Source organism: Oculina patagonica, chromosome 2, assembly GCF_052425735.1.
Source record: "Oculina patagonica isolate OP01 chromosome 2, crgOcupat, whole genome shotgun sequence".
In the NCBI taxonomy this organism is placed as follows: domain Eukaryota; kingdom Metazoa; phylum Cnidaria; class Anthozoa; order Scleractinia; family Oculinidae; genus Oculina; species Oculina patagonica.
Genome location: NC_135759.1, coordinates 17,365,053 through 17,386,823, shown reverse-complemented (window position 1 = coordinate 17,386,823; position 21,771 = coordinate 17,365,053). Strand labels below are relative to the sequence as shown.

The 21,771-nt window shown below is 39.6% G+C and overlaps 1 protein-coding gene across 4 annotated transcripts; it reads right to left on the bottom strand.

The window, feature by feature from the left end:
• Nucleotides 1-1,680: 1,680 nt before the first annotated feature.
• Nucleotides 1,681-21,487, bottom strand: LOC144643332 (histamine H2 receptor-like). 4 transcript variants are annotated; one of them, XM_078502546.1, is made up of 4 exons: nt 21,276-21,487; nt 6,198-6,489; nt 4,020-4,121; nt 1,681-2,453 (listed from the first exon to the last, which is right to left on the bottom strand). In XM_078502546.1, the coding sequence occupies exons 2-4, from the start codon at nt 6,440-6,442 to the stop codon at nt 1,733-1,735; spliced, it is 1,068 nt and encodes a 355-aa protein (XP_078358672.1). In that variant the 5' UTR covers nt 6,443-6,489; nt 21,276-21,487; the 3' UTR covers nt 1,681-1,732. The 4 variants fall into 4 exon arrangements, with proteins under 4 accessions (XP_078358672.1, XP_078358668.1, XP_078358671.1 ...); XM_078502542.1 differs by lacking the exon at nt 21,276-21,487 and adding an exon at nt 18,114-18,239; XM_078502545.1 differs by lacking the exon at nt 21,276-21,487 and adding an exon at nt 6,800-7,059.
• Nucleotides 21,488-21,771: the final 284 nt, after the last annotated feature.

The window sequence follows — 21,771 nt, the reverse complement described above, 5'->3', positions numbered from 1 at the left end:
GGACTTTTTGAAAACGCTGACATCAAATAGTCATGTGATCTCTGTCGTGCGTTGTATAACTCTACGTGCGGCTAAGCGTATCATTTTCAAATTTACTCGGGTTAATGTGGACAGAGCCTAAGTTGACGAAAAATCCACCTAAATCATGTCGCAACTGGATTTGGATTTTGTACCTTATTTCACTGGACGAAGGGAAGACACTACCAAAACTTTTCTGGGTTGGTCAGCGCAAATTGTAAAAGTTTACTTAACAAATTGTACACCTCAATATACAAATGCAAAACGACCGACGCGAGGGCTCAAAATCTACGATCGGGACTCACCATGGCTCCTGGACTCACACAATATTTTTTTAGTAAAACCAGATAATGTAGCAACATACCGTATTTATTCGATTAAACGCCGCATTTTAGAGCAGAAATATTAATAAACGCCGCCCTCGAATAAACGCCGCATCACGATGCGGCGTTTATTCGTATTATAGACTCAAAAAGCAAATGCAGTGAAATATCAAGTTTGAGCAAGCCTAAAATAATTATTTTCCTTGATGGTAATAACGTTTTAAGGTATTGAAAATGGCTTTCAAGACAAGTACTACAACATGTTCTTGTTTTCAAAGTTCAAATGTTCAGTTACCATGCTGTTGATTGCAAGAAATAAATCGAATTTTAAATAAACGCCGCCCTCGTATAAACACCGCCCTCGAATAAACGCCGCACTGGAATCGCGAAAAATTTAATAAACGCCGCGGCGTTTATTCGAATAAATACAGTAATAGGTAAAACAACAACAGCAAAACAGTTGCCGTATTTCATAAGCTAATTTCTTGGAGACGATGTCAGATTTTACATAGTTCTGTTGTAAGTACCTGCAAAAATTGTTGTGAGGGCGCCGATTCCGGCTTCCCCTATTCTTCTACCCCTCCCTTTTCTGGCTATACCTATTAGTCACCATGGTTTATTTTGTAATTGTCGAGCAGGAATCATAAAGAAACAGAAATTCTTCAACTTATAGACCGTTCCTAAAGATTGAGTTTAAGACTAAAATCTCTTGGAGACTAACATATCTACATCAGCTCTATTTGCCTTAGTGGACTATTGCCATCTCTCTCGGCGTTGATGTTGAATCTATCTTACAATCTCTACTGCTTGTCGAAAAAAAAAGACAAACGGTTGCTGGAAGTCATTAGCGCGGGGGAACGAGAATCTTTGTTTAATCCAGTCAAACCTAGAGCAAGAACTCGGAAACCTGTCACGCGCGCCAACATGGCGCTATGAGAATACGCCAGTCATGTTGCTTAGCAACTTCCGATACGAATAACCGCGGGCTAAGTTCAGTCTCGGAGACGGATGTCGCCACCGACTAGGCCTCAGTGGATTTTTTTGTCGGGGGCCTCAGACCACAGTTTATTTTCGCGCGAGTACACTTAGGAAAACTTTGCCTTTCACAAATGTTTCTCTTCCTAGCTGAGTCCAAATCTAGCAGAAAACTAAGAGTTAAAAAACATTTTCCCGTTAAAAATTCAGGCATCCATGTCTATCAGAGTTTTGTCTTGGGCCGCTTTGTACGACCAAACTTGCTCCAGTGCAAGCATAATGTAAATGGTATTCGAACTGCCTGTAAGGCAAAGACCGTGAGACAATGTATTTTATTGTCTGTTTCTTTGTTCTTGTGAAGGAAGGAGACACTGATGTTTGTCGATTCTCTGCAACGCCATTTGCAAGGTACTTCCTTAATGTTGTGACGAAGACAAATTGTCGAAGCCCAGAGGTATTGTTTGACCTTTGGAAGGCGCCGCTGGAGGCCGATAGTACGAATTGTGCGTGGTAACCTCTTCTGTATATGTCGGATACCGTGATCGAGTCTCACCAAAATCCACATCTAACGGACCTCCAAGCTGACAGCAGCCACATCGCGTACGCTTTACTTGCGGGTTAAACACGTACTTTCCATTTCTGTAACTGCAGCGGAAGATCAACTGGTGAAACGTAAAGCGAAACTCACGATTCCTGATGGTGTATATGACTGGATTAATGCACGCATTTGCGTACTGTAGCCATTTGATCACTTTTATGGCTACGTCATACTGACAGCTGGTCCTGCAATAATATGACACGATGTTGATGATGAAAAACGGTCCCCAGCAGAAAATGAACGCACCAATCACAATCGAAAGAGTTCGCGCCAGTTTGATCTCCATTAACACGGACCCAGTCCATTTTGCGCGGTAGCTGACCACGCGGTAAATGTTTCCGTACGATAACAAGATTATCAACAGCGGTATAAAGAAGCTGAGAGTCGTAACAAACATGGCGTAGTTAAATTTTTGATATTGGAGTCGAAGCGAGGCCACGAACGTTGCAAAGGTCCACACGCACAGAATTGTCCATCCAGCAACTTTTGTGTTTTTCATGCGATGTTTGTAAACTGTAGGGTAAACTACTGCTGCGAATCTGTAGATAAAGAAAAAAAAACATTAGCTTTTTTTAGAGCAGTTGAGCTTTAATTTTGCGTCGTAAAGTAAGCTGAGTTATGAAGATGAATTGGTTCAACAATGACACGAGTATGGGACAAAGAAAAAAATCTGAGTTCCCCGACGGGAGACGGACCTCCCAGATACCGGTTGGGCGCTTTAACTAACTGAGCTACTAGAGACTCGTGGTGAGCTGAGCCATTTACCGTATTTTCTCGTTTAAACGCCCCCGGCGTTTATTTCAAACTTGGCCCGATAGAGCCGGCGTTTATTTGATTCCAAGAGTTTGTTCAAGCCCTATGTTTCTCAGAAATGATTTTTATTCATTATTTTTGACAGCAATATATTTAGACATTACTTTCAAAGCATGTTAAACCTTTAATAATTGTTTAAGGGGTTTATTTTCAAATACAGCTTGAAGACCCGGCGTTTATTCGGGGCCCGGCGTTTAATCGAGAAAATACGGTACTAGGTTGATATGTGATACGCGTCCTGCATACTGCTAGGATCAGCAATGTCGAAATCATCAAGTGTGTATTAATGGTAAATTTCAAGCTCGGTGATTATTAAAAAATGAAGATGAATTGTTCAACAATGACACGACTATGGGACAGGTCGATCACCACGAAGATCAGAAGAGAATTGTCAAGAAGCGCAGAAAATGCTGGGTTTTGATGTAACATTTACAAAACGCGTTACGAAACTCTCATGAGACATACGAAAACAAACCAGGGCAAAAGAGATAAGATATTGTTAATGGAAACGGTTGCAAAGCTGTTGACGATCTATAGGTTGTATAGGATGTACGCAATTGTGTTTCTTGCCATTATACACAATTTGTGTCAGTTATTTATTGCTCGCTCGGGCTCTCAGATTGTAAACAAATTGAGTGAATATCGCAGGACGAAGCTTTTTTCTCGGTTTCACTAATACGCCAGTTTCGGGCGCTTATAATCTGAAATCTTGAAAACGTTTGAAACAGGCTTGACTCAAACATCAAGTTACTCGTTTAAAATTTAACAGTAAACCGAGGACGCGCATCACTAGTGCATCCCGGGGGGCAGGGTGGGGTACCCAAAAAAGTTTTGTACGGGGAGGCTCCGCCCCGAGCTCTTACCCCTTACCCTTTTATATACCATTTTGCCGGAAATTGTACCCCTTTCGCATACCGTTTAATGAAAAAAGGTACCCCTTTTATATACCTGAAAGTCATGGTATAGACTTAAAACACGACGTTTTCTTGTCATTTTCAAGTAGCGCTTAATAAATTGAAATAATACAGCCATAAATTGCATCTGTTCGAAATATTTTAATTAAAGGCCCTTTCAAAAACCTAAATGACAGATTTCCATACCCTATCGTATACCTAAACTTGTAAAATCCCTACCCTTTTATATACCTGAAGCCTGAAAAAGGTACCCCTTTCGGGCGGACCCTCCCCGTATAGGCCATTATAGGTAGTACCCCCCCCCCCCCCCCCGGGTAGTGCATGTCCAGATTTTACCGTGAAATCAACAAAAGCGACATCAACTATTGCTAGTCTAACCTGTCGATGCTAATGGCGGTCATATTCCAAATCGAGGCTGTACCACACAAGACGTCAAAAATGACATAAGATTCCTTAAAATTCGTGGATAAATGACACCACCTGAAAAAATAATAGAACAACTGATGAGGACAAGAACTAAGGTCCTTGCAAGAGTTCGCAGCAGCCTAATTCCCTGGCTTCACTGGCGCTTGATAATCAAGGAGCCTGAACACTACTTTTGGTGACGTCAGAACAACTTCCGTTTACACTCGCCTCGAGCTTCGCGCTTCCAAGGGACTAGGCCGTTCTCAAACCATTCCCGGTTGCACAAAACCAAACTCAAACTTTTAAGTTGCGTCTACGAAATCGCGAGGATTTGCTGAAACCCTAGGACTCTATTTTGGCGCGTTAAATTCGTTAAGGGACACGAACATCAAGCAATATGGGCGAAAAAGTAAGGACAAAGACCGCAACAAAACGCAAAGCTCGCTTTTCACGCCGCGGTATAGACTTTCTCAAAGTCCTTCGTCACTCGCGCTCGTCGCTTTGCGACGCTTTTCGGCTCGCTTCGCTCGCCAGTAGAGGACGACTTGGTGCAAGTCTAGCCGTGGTAGGGAACGTTTACAGTTGGGAAAACTGATAAGACGTGTGTAGTATCACCTTCTGTCTTTCAGTTTAATGTCAACTTGAAAAGTGGGAAGTATTACAATTCAAATGAGGTTTTTTGGATCAGGAATCGTGCTCTCAAGCCACAGCCAAATGAAAAATGATTCATTAAGTGACAAGGAGTATTTCTATTCTTCCCGGCTGGGTTGCTGTGTCCATCGCAGAAGAACTTTTCTGTCTTTTTTGCCATATTGTTCAGAACAACAAAAGCGACTCCGGTCAAGTTTAATAATAATAATATAATAAAATGATATTTCAAGGCTCGAGCCAGGACCACTCAATCTGGAGTCCAACTCACTACCTATTAGGTAAATACGCCTCCCACACATTTGGCAATATGTCACCTTTAATAATTGGAAAGAAAACCCCCATGCTAGTTCTCGCTTTTCGCTTATTAATGGTCACCCTATCCCAGTACCCTCCCTATACGTTTATGTCTATTTTGTGGACAATCATCTGCATGCTCTCAACATCCTGCTGTCGTCGCGATATAAAATGTCGGTTAAAGTCGGTTAACGTCGCCCAAAAATATGCCAAAGAATATTCTTTTTCAGCCAAACATCCAACAGACTGTTTATACAGTGATGGGTGTCTGTAAAAATTAGGTTTACACAAGTCAAAAACAGTCTCATCTTTGCATGTTATATAGATATACTCTCAAACAGACACGCTAACTCTTCTTACAAATTTCATTCCACTTTGCTGTTTCGATTAGTTTTTATCCAAGTATCAGGAAATTAAAAGAACCGTGAACGTGTCCAATTGAACGAAGCTTGGAGGGTTTGCTTAGAAATTGAGTCATGTATAAAACAAATAAAACTGTAGCATATGGCGTTGAAAAGATTGTCTCCAATGTTTCCGTCTTCAGTTGGGGTGAAAGACTAACATCCTTAGATATGGGACAGTGTTCAGCTTAAACCTACGTAATTCGCGCCTAGTTCACGCCATGCGCTGCGGTTGTAGAATAATTCAGCGATAATTGATTGTGTATCTCCAGCGGATATTTATGTATACAGAAGTATAATTTATGCGTGTTCGTTCGAATATCATAATGCCAAAGGTGTAAAATATCTCTTGGTCACTTTTTTTCACTTTCAGCTGCAACGTGCGTGTACAGTGTAGCGCGCACGAAAAAAAAATTCCCTAAAAAGAATCGCGTAAAGCTCCGAGGCAAATTATCGATTGGTGCCCTGTGTTTAATAACGTGACAATGTGGCCCGTTCATCCAATATGTTTATAACATAATTCGTCACGGTCACTTCGACAAACCGAGTGTTGATCGGTTACACTTTTCACTTTTAGCCTCTTCTGTGATCCTGTAGTTTCTTCTTTTTCCGCAACATAAAGTAACCTTATTTAAAATTTCTCTTTTTAAACGACCTAACAAAACAGTCCCTTTTTTCCGCGTTATTCCCAAGGGAACATTAAAATAGTTGAAATCGATGAAGGAAGCGAGGACATACTTAGTTTTCACTCAGAATAATTGTTTTTATCTCCGGGCGCTTAGAGATAATAAGTGTTTTCACTTACTCTTTGGTCTGGATGTACATATACAGCGGAATATTGATGCTGCCGACCAAAATATCGGACACTGCCAGAGAAACGACGTAATAATTGGTCAGGATCCTGAGGCGCTTGTTGGTAGCGAATGCTGCACATACTAGCCCGTTCCCGAATATGGCGAAGACAGCGATCACAAAATAAAATATCAGGGAAGTCCAGAGCGGAGCGTCAAGCGTTGGGTCGATACAATCGGTGCTGTTCGTCGAATTCATGCTGCTCTACTCCAGAATAACAGGATTTATTCTTCCATGCAAAAGTTCTGTGTAGAGTAAAGAACAGGCGAAGTTAAATGATGCGAAAAACTTAATCCCTCTAAGGCATTATTGTCATCCGTGAATTCAAACCGGGATCCGACTGGGTCAAGTATTAAGGCTATTTCCTCAGACTCACGTTAAAGGCGCTTATGACGAGTTCTGCCGTCGAAACTAAGGGATCTTTTTCACACGATCCTCTTTTGTGGACGTGCGGTTGCGGGACTATATAATTGTCTCGCAAGGCAGTTTTGACATCACCTTATCCATATAAAAATCATTCAACACCCTGTCAGCTTTTGATGGGTCTAAGATTACCTTTAAGTCACATTTCAGCGAAATTGTTTACCTCCGCAGAACAATCAAACGCGAAAATGAATTCAAGCGTTTTACAAAAGCACAGAATAACAAGTCTCCAGGAACGTTCACGGGGGGCTAAAATTACGAATTTTGTAAAGTTGTCTTAGTAAAATGGATTTAAATCGAGCAGATCATCGAATAATTAATTCCCCGCTCGTGGTATAGGCGGTATAGGCTACAGTCATTGGTACCAACACCTGTGATATGCCCATGCATATGAGTTCGCTCCTAAAATATAATCAGTGCTTTTATTAATTTTGGCCCGCGCTTGTTTTATTTGACGTCTCAGGACTTGTTAATTTTCGAGCTATTCAAACAGGAAATTGCACGGAACCGCGGTATATGAAATCGTGCCGTCGAAAAGTCAATTAGCATGAAGAATGGATTTCTGCCGAAAATTTACTAGCGCAGACCAAGCGCAAGTAAAACGGCCGATGCTGGATAAAATTATATGCCCAGCGCGCGGAAAAATAAGCGATATACCAAGTACACTAGATATACTTAGCTATTTTTTCGAAAATTAAAAGTTCAAACATAAATTTTAAATGTGAGATTATTAAATTAAAACAACAGGCTTTCTGACATTTGAATTTATAAACAGTTTTGAAACGAAATGTCGGTGTTTAGCTTCAGAAAGCCAAAAAAATAAAACAATTTTACTATTTTTCTCTTTAAGGCCAAACCAGAAGTTTTAATATTACTTTTTCAGTGAATTGTTCGAAATTCTACATATTTTGTAAGTCAATTCTCTGTGATCACGCTTTTAGCTGATGTGTACAAAGTCAAGTTAATTTTCAGGCAAATTAATTATCTTCCACTGATACCGGCTAGCTGAGCGGCGCGGGCGTCTTGGCTGCCAGTATTGACGGCAAAAAGGCGAACTATGATTAACTTTCGTTGTTGTTTTCAGATCAAAGTTGTAATTATTACCTTATCCCTAAAATCCCGACAATTAATTACTGAAAAATGGGTCACTTCCCGTGGATAGGCTGACATAAGAAGCAATGGATTACACACGTGAAAACTAAAACAACTTTCAAGTGCATGTCAAAGGGCTTTTAGTGCAAAGTTTTCTTAACAAACCTTTCGTGTGTGTACAAATGATCGTTTCATTAATTTTTCGTGGTTTTGACAGCTGTCCACTTTGATGGATTTAAATTTTAAGGCTGTATTCGTACGTGCCAGTGGAACAATTGCCGGTTCAATTTTAGAAGTTGCCAAATAAAATATTTATTAACGCAAAATAAAAATGAACAACAATGACTTGACAGCTAGCCACATTAATGGAACGAACAGGAAAAATAGAAAACATTGAAAAACCTAATCTTACTCAGTTTTAACGCGTTGCTAAGCTGCCACAAAAACGCATCAGCCCCTTAACCCTCTCAATACTCAGAAAAGAAAAGTGTGAAAAGTCGCTCTCCGGATTAACCACTTATCAGCTACGTAAATACAGGAACAAATACATTTTTTATTTCTGCATATCGGGATTATCGGCACGAATACCGCAAAATTCTACCTATTATAAGTCCCTCGCCTTGGCCACTTTTCAGTGGCAAAATCTCCAATAAATCGCGTCAATATTTGTTCTGGTAAAAACGGCGATTTCCAGGCCAATTTGCCGTCAGACACTTGTAAGTTGACGACGGTTTTTGCGATCGCCAAACGAGCCTCAGACCTCAGGGTCTTAGGCAGTTATTTTGAACTGTCATCTCAATCGCGTCACAGAATCGCATTTGACATCAATTCAGTTAATTCAGTGAAGTTATTCAACTTTAAAAAAATAAAACAGGAACGCAATCGGGTATAACCGAGAGTACAGCAAAAAAAAGAACGTCTGATCGCAGGTTAACAGCTTGCAGTCCTACGTACAGACATTAGGGACTTTAAGATACCTGGACGGCTGACCTCGAGGACGGCTGACCGGAAGTAATTTTTCGCGTGTAGCCTATATTGCGCATGCCAGCTCCACGCACATTGCCGTCCAGCACCGTCCAGGTGTGGTCGAGGACGTGAGAAGTAGAGTTTTGCCGTCCACCAGTGAACGGGAGTGCTTTTTGTATGATTTCGTTTAAAAATCTCATTATTTTTTAATTCTGTTACTTTGTTAGGTGGTCCTTTATGGTATTCTTGGTTTGGTACTGATAAAAAGTTAAGAAGTCAAGTTTTATTTGCGGTTGCGAATATATTTGCTGTTGTGCTTTGCATAAACGCTGATGGCGAAGCCACGTGCGTGAAATTATGAACTTTCTTCTTATGAACTTTCGTGTTTCTACAAAAGTTTCACTTGGAGTTTGTACCCTGTGAATGAAAATAGTGCTTTCTGGTCCCAGACTTTGGGCTAGAAGCGCCAAATGTTTTTCTTCGCATGTTTTGGGCTAAGGAGTTATTGATCCACTAACGAAGCCGTTCTCCGTTCACACACGCCGGCGGAACCCACGCCGGCTCTTAACTTTGGAAGTTCCCGCCAAGAACGTCGACATCGGTCCAGTCCTCCTCTCGAAATTCTACCGTCCTCGAGGTCAGCCGTCCAGGTATCTTAAAGTCCCTAATTTTTAAGGGAGAGAAAGATCTTGAAGAGCCGGGAGGGGAAAAATGAAAGGAAAGGGCTTACCCCACTCCCCTCGGCATACTTTTAACACCATTCAACTTCCTCGTTTGTATTGCGACCAGGCCTGCGTTGTAACTATTATAAACTAGTGGTAACCACAGGTTAGAAAGTGCGGGCTTTGACGCACTTAGAACTGAAAGGTACTGACTGGTACGAGAGTGCGTAATGTTAGATGGCAGTGTCGATAAATGTAAATGATAAAATGGACAAAAGACAATGGTATTCCGAGTAACGCGTCACGCAAGTAATGCATGTTTTTATCATTTCCTATTGCAGCGAACCAATCTATGTTGTTGATTACACAGTTTTGTGAAGTGTAATCGAGCACTCTTTGTGAACTGAGATGTGTTTTTTCTCAGTCGGTAAACTCGCTATGTTGTGCTTGCCTTTTATTCGTGGCGCCATTAATGAATCAAAGATCTCTTCGAGATATCGACTTTTTTGCATGAGGTTAGTATGAGTAGAAGGTTTATCCTGGGCATTGTTGTTCGAACATATCATGGAAGAATTCAAACGTCTTTCAGTTCAAGCATTTTTTATTTTCGCGGAGTAAATGCTGTATTTGTCAGTCGCGACGACTGGGTGCTTTGCGACTCATATACTTTGGCTTGGTTAAAAAAGGTAAACTTTGACGTTTGCCTTTAACATGTTAACTCGAAATAGTTGTTTCCTTTCGAGTTAGAAATATTTCTACTCGGCTTAATGCAGAAAAATAACGCCTGATCGCAGGTTAGGTTACGCACGACAGAGTTACCTTTTGTCTCGTCACGCAATCTTAACCCCACATTGAGAAGTAAATTTTCGTTTGGATATTACCAAAAGCCGCTTCTCCTCGCGTTATTCTTTACCTTACGGCTACACATGTCATTTCTAACGACTACATTTCCAGCAAAACAGTTGCTGTTATTTTTCTGATGGCGATCGATGCATTTACTTCTGAACAGAAGAAACGTTTAACGTTTACTGCTTCCACCGGAAGTAATTTCACAACAGGCTACAAAAACACTTATAAATATCACTTAACACATTTAATGATGTTGCAATTAGCGAAGCGCACTAATGACGTCACAGAATTTGACCCCCGGTGTGAGTCAAAATTCGGACAAACAAACCACTCTCTGTAAGAGCAATGTATGGTTGGCGGGCACTTTGGAGGCATATTTAGCGATTGTTTCACAAAACCATGGCCAGATTGGCTCGGAATTCGAGAGAAAGCCTTACCTGTGCAACGTAGAAAGCTCAAACCGTGGTTTGAAAAAAAGGTTTGTCAAACAGAGCGATTATTCAATAAATGTGTAAAATGTTTTACTCTCAATTATTGAATGGATTATAAAGGTCCGATTTGCTGCCGGGATTTGCTGAAAGAAAACATTTATTTTTATGAGAAATGCAAAACGTTTACACTGTTCTTAGTGGCACATTTTCCAACACAACAGAGCTAACCTCAGATTTATGCCACCACAAAATTTCACAAAGAAACGCTCGTCCGATCGGTCCCCTTGCCTGACCCGAATATTTTAAGAGGTCAATTTCGTTAAACAATTGTCGCGGCAAATACTATTTAATATACACTGATCGAGCTCGGCAGCTGTAGCTGCAGTCTGTAATGGTAATGGGGATAAATAACAGCTTTATTAAAATCAAACCCGCCGTCAATTCCATTAGAAAGGCGTTTGAATAGCATAATATTTTCGCCCTCTATCTATCATGTGTCGAAACAGATCGGATGACCGGCCATCAGTGCCGTCAAATTCGGGAAGAATTCTGAATTTCTTGCAACCGACGATCTTTCCGGTGCCTAAATGAAGCAAACATACAAGTGCTATCCTTCGCAATTATATAATTCGATAGTAATTCGCTATCCACCGCTTAAATTTCTCGGCAGCCTGAATAATTTTGCAGTGGGAATCAAGGTGTTATTGCCGGATCTTCGACTAATAAATTCAATTTTGGGCCATTTTTTGGATACCTTCAATCTGTTTTCACTTACTAAAGCAAAAATGTTTGGAATCTATCATTTTTCGAGCCTTTCGAGAATCTCGGCCTCACATTGTGCCTTTCTCGCCCCTTTTTAACTCGGAAAATTCCGAGTTTTGGTGAGCGGGCCCGATTTCACTCCTTCCCTCCTTCCCTCGATTCCTGTAAACATTTTAATTGAATTAATTAATTAATATCAAATTGAATTAATTAATTAATCTTGTGAAGCGGGTAGGGGGGTTGGCTAAAATGCGAATTTTATCCGTGTTACTTTATATGAAGTACACAAAGGCTATATATTTGTTTCTGAAAACCAAATGTTCTCCTTGTGGTATGCATTCTTCCAGGCGTAGACCCAAGCACACGGAATTTTGTGCTGAACGCATGCGCATATATGAAGTACACAAAGACGATATATTTTCACCAAATCTTACTGAGAACTGGTTAAAATTCAACAAAATTTGGGGTTCGGTTTATCGCCGAGTATTTCCGAAAAAAAATTAGATGGTACTAGAAAAGAGTTCAATTTGAATGAAATATTCATCTATAAGCCGAGCGGTCATCAACAAACGAAAATTAACAAGCGTTTGTATATATTCTTGGTCATTACCTTTTATTTTAGTGGCGGCTCCTTAAAAGCCATTTGGTTTAATGAAGCAACGTTAGGAATGAAGTTTTTATTCGTCTTTTCTTCGCTATTTAGGCTGGAACTCGTCCTCCATCAGCTCGCACTGGAATATTATTTGTTTTGTTTGCGTATGAGATCGTCTTTTGAACTGACGAGGGAATTCGAAATCCCGCATGTCGTAAACAATGTCCTCGCAATCTCTTCTACAATAATTATTTCTGCCTGAGACTGTTTCTGTTCCTTTCCTTCTGTTCCTTTCTTTAAGTTTAGTTAATTTGCAGAGTCACTGCTAACGTGACTTTTCAAGAGAAGAAGGGTCAAGAAGGAATCGATCTATTTGACTAGTTGTCGCGACACCAGAAACTGGCCAATCAGAAGCGGTCGTTCTCACGCGCTTGGGAAACATTGTAACACGATCTGACAGAAATCGGCTGCATGTAATATTTTTGTTCAAAAGCGAAAACTTAAAAATACCACGACTTCTCTGCTAAAAGAAACAACTTCAGAAAAGTTGGATTGAATTGAGGATACTCGACAAATACTGGTAACAGCACTTGTTTCGTTTTGGTGACATTTAAAGTTCACCCGCTTGACATGCTTGATCTTTTCGCTGGCGAATTGCGACGAACTGAAGATTCACTGAATCATCAGGAATCATCCCGTATTCATTGGCAATTTTGCAGTTGTTCTGAACTGTTTCTACCTCGGCAACAACTTTCAACTTGAACGTTTCGTTGTTATTAAACCAGTAGCTTTTGGCATGATGATCGATAACTGCTTAATTCTTCTGAAGAATGCGTGATTGTTTGAGATGGGATTCTGAACTCAGGTGAATGTTTTGTCACGCTTGTGTACGGTTCTATTCAGTAAATTCATTCTTTGTCAGTGATTTGTTGTTTTTCAATTACATAGTTGTAATTTAACGATATGTTGATTCGCTGCATGTGGACTGTTTTATAGCTTGAAGGAAAAATTGGGTCTAGCTTATAGCTGAGTGATTTGGGTTTATTTTTTGTCAGTTTAACTGGTTCCAAAAACTAAAAGTCTAGGGTTTCGGCTAATAGCCGAATAAATACGGTACATGCATGCTTAACTACCAGCCGAAATATTGTATTAATGTCAGTTTTCTTGAAATAGACCAAAACTTATTTTTTCTAATGATATTATTATTTTGCCTAACCTTCAAAAACAAAAAGGAAAAATAAAAAGAAAGAAAGCAATTTGCAACCGATGGGAACTCTATCACTTGCCCTTTCGGCCTGCTCTCGATAAGCAGCTAGATGACAATGAAACTAAGTGAAGTGAACTGAATTGTGGAAAGTTAAACATCATTTGTTTTAGCACATTTCTATTTGTCAGTTTGTTGTTTTCGATTCTTGTTTCATAATAAATTTTCCGAGTTTAGTGGCTCGTAGCCACTTTGAATAGTTATTTCTTGTCAAGAATGCGTCCCCTCCATGCGATCCCTTCCGGTTCAGATTTGAGTCCACGTAAACGCTATTCTCCTACGTTTTTGCTTGTAAACAAGCAAACAAAGTCGAAAAAATCACTGGACAAAATTAAAGACAATTATTCCGAGCAACGCGTCATGCTTTAATAATTGCCGCGAACCGGCCGCGAACCAGTCAGAGTTGTTTTTTGATTGACAGTTGATTGTGAAGTGTAGTCGAGCACGTGGTGTGAATTGAGATGTGATTTTCCTTGGTTGATAAACTCGCTATGTTGTCAGTGTTATATATAACGAATTCCTCGAGAATAACCGTTGCTGGAATCTTTCGCTTTGCCGTTGTTTTATCTGTGATATAATCACAGCAAATTTTCATATAATCACAGCAAGTTTTCTCAAAAGCAACACCTATAAAACAACTTTTACAAATTGTAATGTTTGCAATCTTCCATGTGACAGAAGCGTTGATCTTATGTGACAAACAGTTTAGAGATTGACTCATTTTTCGCATTCTTATCGTTCTTGGAAAAGAGATTTTTCTCTTCCGGTGTTACGACAAACTATCGTTATTGACACATTTTTCGCGTTCCGATCGTTCTTAGTGGAAGAACAAAATTTTCAACTTCCGGTTTCTGTTCCCCTATTACTAACGTGGCGCGCACGCGTAAAACACAATCCGCTGGTCACTGTCAAGATTAGGGTTGCGGGCCTCTCTTGGGCCCGCAAAAAGTCACACTCGAGCGGGCGAGAAAACTGGGGCGGGAGCTTGAAAAGTTCCCGCCCCTCGCCAGCTGCTTCGCTCGCGCGCGTTATCCTGTTTGCATGTTAGTGACTGCGGGAATTTTTTTAAAAGCGATATTCTCGCTAGGAAACGCCTGCGCTACATATATTAGAGACAGGTGGCAGACAGCGAGGCGTGATGAGCAGTAAATTAATTACAAATGCTTTGCTATATATCGCTTCAAAGGGAAAATTTCTGAACGCTCAGGTGTGCGCCATCAGCAGATATGCGTCATAGCAAGTCGCTTCCTATGGGTCATATAACGATGTTTACTTCAAGGATATCGAAGAATTGATTTCGATCGTGCCGGCGATAATCGTCTGTTCTTGTGTCGATAAATTAAACGATCAAAATGTTTTGTATGAATTGTCGCATATCGTTAAATTATCGATTTGTTTTTACATTTACCTAGCATACCCACTGTGTTCAAAACTTAGGTTACTCCTGCAATGAACTAACTATAATAAGAAATCGTGTAGAAAACATATTTGGGCAAAACACCAAAGTGTTGTACTTACCGAGTTAGAACAATAATGTGTACGGTAGGCAAAAGAACTGAAAATTGCTTGAAGGCACGAGTTGCCTTTCTAGGCTTTTCGATTCGTAACATCTACTGAAAGATTAAAAGCTTACAAACGCACTCTAAAAAAAAAACTTCAAATTTCAACTTAAACTGAGTCTAGATCTCCAAAAGCGTCAAGCAATCTGTTAGACAATCTAAAATGCAATATTTGTTCGCGAGAAAATATATTTTGATGTGTGGGTTGGTGCCTTTATATTCTGTGTGTGTTGACTATAAATTAATTGTTTGTCTCATATTTAACCGCATCTCTTTTGATTGGCTTTTAAAAGTTCTGAGGAAAATGATTGCGAGATAAAGGTTTATTTTATTTTCAAAACATACTCGATATATATATGCTGGCGGGATAGAACACTTTGAGCATAAAAGGCGGAACTACGCAAGTCTCGCTGAGAGACTAATATAGTCTCAGTTGTTTTCAGGGACGGAAATACTCGTAACTAATTTAAAAGAATGAGGAGGAAAAGTCGTCACGAAAGGAATAGGAAATTTAAATATATTATGTGTCATTACGTAAACCTGATCACTGAGGCAGTTTCAAGTACGAAAACTTCCAAGTAGGCTTCAAAAAGCTCTTCTATCAGTAAAGTTTTCATTGGCCTTAGCTCCGTATTTGGCTCAGTTATAGAAACACTAGAAACACTAATGTCTTCAAATGATAAATGAAATTGAATTTAAATCTTAGCACATAAAAGAACATAAATTTGAATGCTTAGCACATAAACGAATATAATTATGCGATTTTGCTTTAGTACATACGACGAAGGGACGCGTCGCAGCCGGAGCCGGCAAAATCATGCACAATTATTGCATGTGCGTGGAAATGGGGAAATATTTAAGAAAACAGTGTTTCCGCAACAACTTGCGCTTTCTTCGTTTGCGGGGGCCGTATAAGAGCTGCTTTTAAGGGACTTCCTTACAAGCAGCTACAATTAGTCAAGTATACACTAACTTGCATTTCCTGGCACTAGCAGAGCTACCGACATTTGCGGGCCATTGGAGCTCTATCTTATCAAAGCAATATGTTTAGGATCATTATCAGCATTTGGGCAAAGTCCCTGCATAAAACGATCGACTTAACATAATTACCATAAAGTCTCTTTCTAAAACTCAGATCACCAAAATCGCCTTAAGGTTATTCCACTGAAATTGCTAAATTCACGTTTCCGACGATTATTTCTTATTCTACACTGATAATTGGTCTATAATTATTCTGCAGAAAGAAAGTTGCTGTTCAGGCTAGCGCGCGCCTATCACGCGTAAAATTATGCGCGTACGGGACGCGCAATGCAATACTGAGAAAGACCTCATTAACTTGGACTCGCTCGTTTTGTTTATCGGCCAGCCTTCTCCCTCTTAACTTCGTTTGAACCATCGGCCCATGCTCGTGTATAACTCTTCAAATTGACAAGCGATTATAAAGCTCAAAACACGACAAGGCTGCTAAATCAGGATTAACACCAACTTTGATTTATAAATTTTGATACTTTCCAATCTTTGGTTTACGGCGTTTGTCGTCCTTCCGTTTTAGTTTAATGGGCCTTGACTGATCTCAACTTAAAAATAAGATCCTAGCAGTGAAAAACACTTTCATCGGTTTAAACCTTGATTAACTTTGAATCCTAGATTAGGTTTTAATCGGCTTCAAATAATTCACCCAGACCAGGGCATCTCTACCATGTCTACAATAAAGAATTTTTAAGGATGCCGGAAATAGCAATGTGAACAGAAACATTTACCCGCCCCCCCGCCCCCCCCAAAAATAAATGTGTAGATATTATAGTTGACCCCCAAAAAAAAAAAAAAAAAAAAAAAAAAAAAAAAAAAAAAAAAAAAAAAAAAAAAAAAAAAAAAAAAAAAAAAAAAAAAGCCGGAAGGCGCGTCCACTGTAATATTCTAAAAAGAAAGGCAATAACTAATTTAGTTGGTAATTCGACTATTCTTTACAACGTTCGGTACCTGATGTTTATTTAAGATTTCCTTTACTTTTTAGCAATAGACCGGTATATAGTTTTATTATTTTTTATTTCATTTAAACTGTCTGGTCGTCTTTTTTCGGTCACTGTAACATAAAACAGTGCGTCTTATAAGGTTAATTATATTTAACTATATTTAAGCTCTATTACTGATCAGCTTGCGATAGATACCGCACTTATCGTCTGCCTGTCACTGTGGTTTTGCATATCAAATAGTATTTTATTTTTCTGATTCTTTCTTTTAGTTCAACTCAGATACAATCCGTCCTACTCGATGGAGCTATTTCGTCCGTCGCATCAACTCAAACCTTTTTTGTTCCCAGATTTCAGGGGCACCCAACGAGAAAATTTACTACAGGTGTCGGACACCGTTTTTACGTTATAGTGTCCTTTTGTGTGGTTTGCCTATCAAAACGCTAGAAAGGTGTATCTTTCGGATACGCTAGCTGGACTTTCAAACTTCAGAAAATTGACGAAATATTATTTCCCATTACTTCGCTGTTGTCTTCTCGAAAATCGTAGCTGGCCTTTTTCGTATCCAAAAGACATTTTTCTCTCTCCGAAAAAGCACCCTGGCATAAAGTTGAGCTAGAATCTCCAGTTTTTCTACACTTATCCGAAAAGTAGGCCAGTATAGGTCTCCGAACAGATATTCACCGAAACGGTCTGTTGGGTGCCCCTGACATTTTCGTAAAGCATTTGACTAAATTTAAATGATTTCTTGCATGTTTAACAACAACTGTTAGTGCTAACTGAGAGCGAGTGCCGGCCAGTGCAGTCATGTTTGTTTAGCTATTAATCCCGCTTTCAACCACTTAAAAGTATGTCGGTAAGCCAAAATCGCCTCTGGCATGTTTTCCGTATTTAAATGTGAGCAAATATTTTCAGCAGATCCCGCGTAAGAAAAATAACTTTACAACTCCTGTTGTTCATTATAACAGGTCAATATATCTAGGATTATCCAAATTCATCCCAAGATTGATTTTCTAGCTTAAAAAATACTGAAAAATTTCGACCTTCCCCTTCGTCACCGAACTTAAATTGAATGATATTTTGCATGTAAAATTCTGCCGTTTATGAAAAGTGCTTGTCTTCATTTCTTGTATCAACAACATTTAAATGTCGATCTGCTTTAACTGGCTGATGGCAGCAAACGATTTTGAAACATTGTTTTTGTGTCGAAAACACGATTATTGAAGCCCCCATGTTTAGCATACTGAACGAATAAAGATTAATTGTTTCGCTACGATCTGTTCATTTAAAAACTCTCACCTGGGCGGACTTCATCGGCTTTTGAACTCGAAGCTCAAAGAAGTGAACATTCTGAAGCATCGCCCGCCGCCAAATCTTTGCTAAGACGAGAAAGAACCCGCATAACATTGACTTGTTCGAGAGCGGAAATGCGTTCAATAATTTATTATTTTGTTTCAGGCAAGCTAATTTATTTAATCAACAAAAGGAGACGTCTTCCGCTTCTCAGATTAAGAGGTACTAGGTTTTTATTATCGTAAGAAATAAACTAACCAGATTTTTATTTGAAATGGTCCGTATTTAATGTAAAAAAGAACCAGTAATTTTATTTAAGTTTACAGTTTAAGTAAGCGATTTTGTTTTCTGGATTGATCTGGCACAATTTACTTTACTGAGGAGATGCCAAATTACTGGCTCAGCAAAAGTCACGCGAGCCGGCACTCTATCTTGAGAAGAGGATTAAATTTAACTTAATTTGGGTAAGCCACTTTTATCTAAAAAGAAATCTGATTAAAATGAAACGGTGTAAAAGAATTTATCTTCAGACAACATTCAGCTAAAAACAGAGGGTAGGTTATGGCTAAAATCAGAGATAAAACAGACTAGAAATTTGCATGAAGTTGTAATATAAACGATCGTCACAACCACCTACTGTTCACTAACACAATATTTTGCGATAAATACAAGTGTTTGAATTAAAACACTTTAGGTTGTCTAAATGAACCATTTTATGTTTATCAGATCTTAAAAGCACATTGTGTTTAGCGGTTTTGCTGAAGTCACAACATTTTATCGTTGTCTGCTGGAGATAATAGGCAGGTTTAAAACTAGTAAACAACTTAAGGCAATTATCAGATTAAACTGAGTTTGGTTGCGAAAAGAGAGAAGATTAGTATCGTGTTTTAGCCTAATCGTGTGCTCACAAGCTAGAGACTGGGTACGAGAGGAAACTAGCCCGCGATGCAACTTTTCTTGGCCAACGGTCGTTAGCTGCGCCCCAAGGAACGCTGGGAATTGGTATGAGTGAAATTTTAAAAACTCTAGACCCCATTCCCTCAGCCTACCTCTCTCTCTCTTCTTCTTCTTTTTTGTATATCGTATTTAGTTGGCTCGTACCCTAGAAAACTATTGCAGTTTTTATTTCCATTAGCTCTTGGCCGTTGTGGACCGACTCGACGGGTAAATATCAGCGATAATGCAATGAGTAGAGTCTGGGATGAGATGGGAAGTTTTTTACACCTGGTTCGCTGACCCTGTGGCAAAACTTAAGTGGCAGTTTCCCTTAAAGCGGTCCATCGCATTTCGGGTCGGAAAAATGTTTTCCCTCAAACTTTGCCCAGTGAACTATCTTAGGTTGTAAGTAAATGCAACGACTTTAGTTTTTGGAAATACGTTAAAATATATTTTTTAGAGCTCTCAACAGTGAAGGCTGCAAAAGGCCTAATTTTGAGCTTGGCCAGAACGAGAAATTTCATAAGTTGACGAGCTCGCCGCTCAAAAACAATCAAACGCACCAAATTATTATTATTAGTCCTAAGTTATCTTCCTTTGCCACAGCGACTTCGAAAATTTCGTGCTTATGCGAGTAGGTAATCTCATTTGCATAATGTGTATGAAATACTCGCATAAGCACGAAATTTCCTCAGCTTTCCACCGACAAATCTTAAGATATTTGTTATAAGTGAACTGTCACTATTTACAATGCACATTTGTAACTGAGAGTCACTAAAAAGATAAAACGACCACTTTCTGTAGTTTTTATTGCGCTTACTCGCGATTTTCTCTCAGTTAAGAATCTCAATATAATATACTTAATTGACTACTCCCTGAAAGGGTTTTTTCAGGTCCAATATAAACAAGTTTGAATCAAATATGTAAAGACTGTAAAGGAACAAAACATGGTTAATTCCCAAGTGGCAGGAAGTAGACCAGTTGGCTATTTACAAGCGTAGCCAAGTAGTTGAGCTCGGGACGACCTAGAACAACATCTCTAACCACTCGGCCACGCTGCCTTCAACTAAAGTTAAAAATTGCCTCTCGTAGGAAGGACCACCAATTTTTTAAAACACTATTTTGACTTAATAATGACATCGGCCTTAGTTTTCACTGCATTGCGCTGAAGAATTCGATCTCATCTATCTCAATATTGCCAACGGACCCGGCCGGGTGAGGCTGTCGGGGGCGCCGTGTGCGTGGTGGCTGTCTCGCTTTTCCTGGTGTGTCCCCTTTGGTTGTTTGTTCTTCCCCTGTTCCCGTCTCTCCTCCTCTGGCCCGGTCCTCCTCGTGTCTCTCCCTCTTCCCTAGGTTCGGTCCTCTTCCCGCCCGCCTTCTCGTCTGTTGGTGTGGTCGCAGGATCGCCTGTTGCCGGTCACTTTTCGCCCTCAATTTTCAGTGGTCATTTCTCAGTCTCCCATTTTCTTTCTTTGCCAGAGTTCGCCCGATGGTCTAAATCTATACATCTATTGTCATTAAATTGTGTTGTAATTAACGGATGGATGCCCTTTATTGCTGCTTTAGATTCTGAATTCGAGGCAATTTAAACGCAAAGTTGATTGGACCCCAAGGCATTTTTAATATTTATTCGAAGCCCAAGGTAATTGTAACGCGAAGAATTTCAATTCAACATCGTCAAAGCCAATGAATTCATTACGATGGCTTGATTCGTCAGTCATAGAATTAGTCAGTGCGGCGGCTCTAAAATTGTCAAACTTGACAGTACATTTCGATCCCTGGACGTTTTAGAGTTCCCATAAAAAATTAAAAGCTTTTGTATTCTGACAAAACCAACAAATAATTAAAACCCGATGTTAGAACTGAAAACATTTAGCCATGTATCAATCGTATTTTCGACCGCCTTGACCTAATTGTTTTATGTCCGGCAGTATTGCCAAAAATTATAAACACTTCTGCCTTGGCAGTACGTCGATTTGAGTTCTAGCATTAAAATTTTAGTTGTTCTTTTAATGCATGCAGTCGTTGTTTTTGTAGGGTCTTGTAGACTACGCAACGTTAACAAACGAAGTTTCATTCTAGTTTGAAACCTCACAGCATAGTAAGTAACATTTTCCAGACTGGCATGGCACACTAGAAGGTATGGACCTCTTTTCACATATATTAAAAGTTGAGGTTGCGTGCGAACTCCTCCTCCTTTTAAAAAAAGGAAAAGAAGACACTCTTACCTACCTTTCCGATGCCTTGCAGCTGCTTCGAACAAACCGAGTAAATCGCCTTCAAGCCTTCAGCTAAAATTGCTAAGCGTTTTGGAAATCAAACGATTAAAACAATAAGTTGAATTGCAGTTCAGACCGCTGTGTTCAAACCAACCCGTTTGTACGTGAACTTCTTTTTGGCTTATTCCATCCACCGAGATGTGTTTTCTTGCACTCTGGCGATCAGACAGTCTTGTCAAGGGTTTTAAATTTACGTTTGGGAATAATTCTTGGCCATCGGCGGAAGTTTTCGACATTTGTTGAAACAGTAATAAAATAATCTCTCTCAATTAAACGTTCGGTCCACAACGTGGGCGACTCAACACACCACCTGCTTATTTTGCCGCCCTTGTACAAAATAACTGATTTTTTTTTTCAGTTCATATCTACCTGTAGGTTGCTACGCCGTGCAAAGACAATGTCCGATTTCTCGGCGGCTTATTTCTGAAGTTCGTATTTTACAATTTTAT

Bases quoted from the DNA above. Each gene is read 5' to 3' on its own strand.
- LOC144643332 (XM_078502546.1), bottom strand. From the start codon at position 6,442: ATGAATTCGACGAACAGCACCGATTGTATCGACCCAACGCTTGACGCT. The intron at 4,122-6,197 runs GTAAGTGAAAAC...TTATTTTTTCAG, and splicing joins ATGTACATCCAGACCAAAGA to GTGGTGTCATTTATCCACGA. The intron at 2,454-4,019 runs GTTAGACTAGCA...CTTTATCTACAG, and splicing joins ACCGCCATTAGCATCGACAG to ATTCGCAGCAGTAGTTTACC.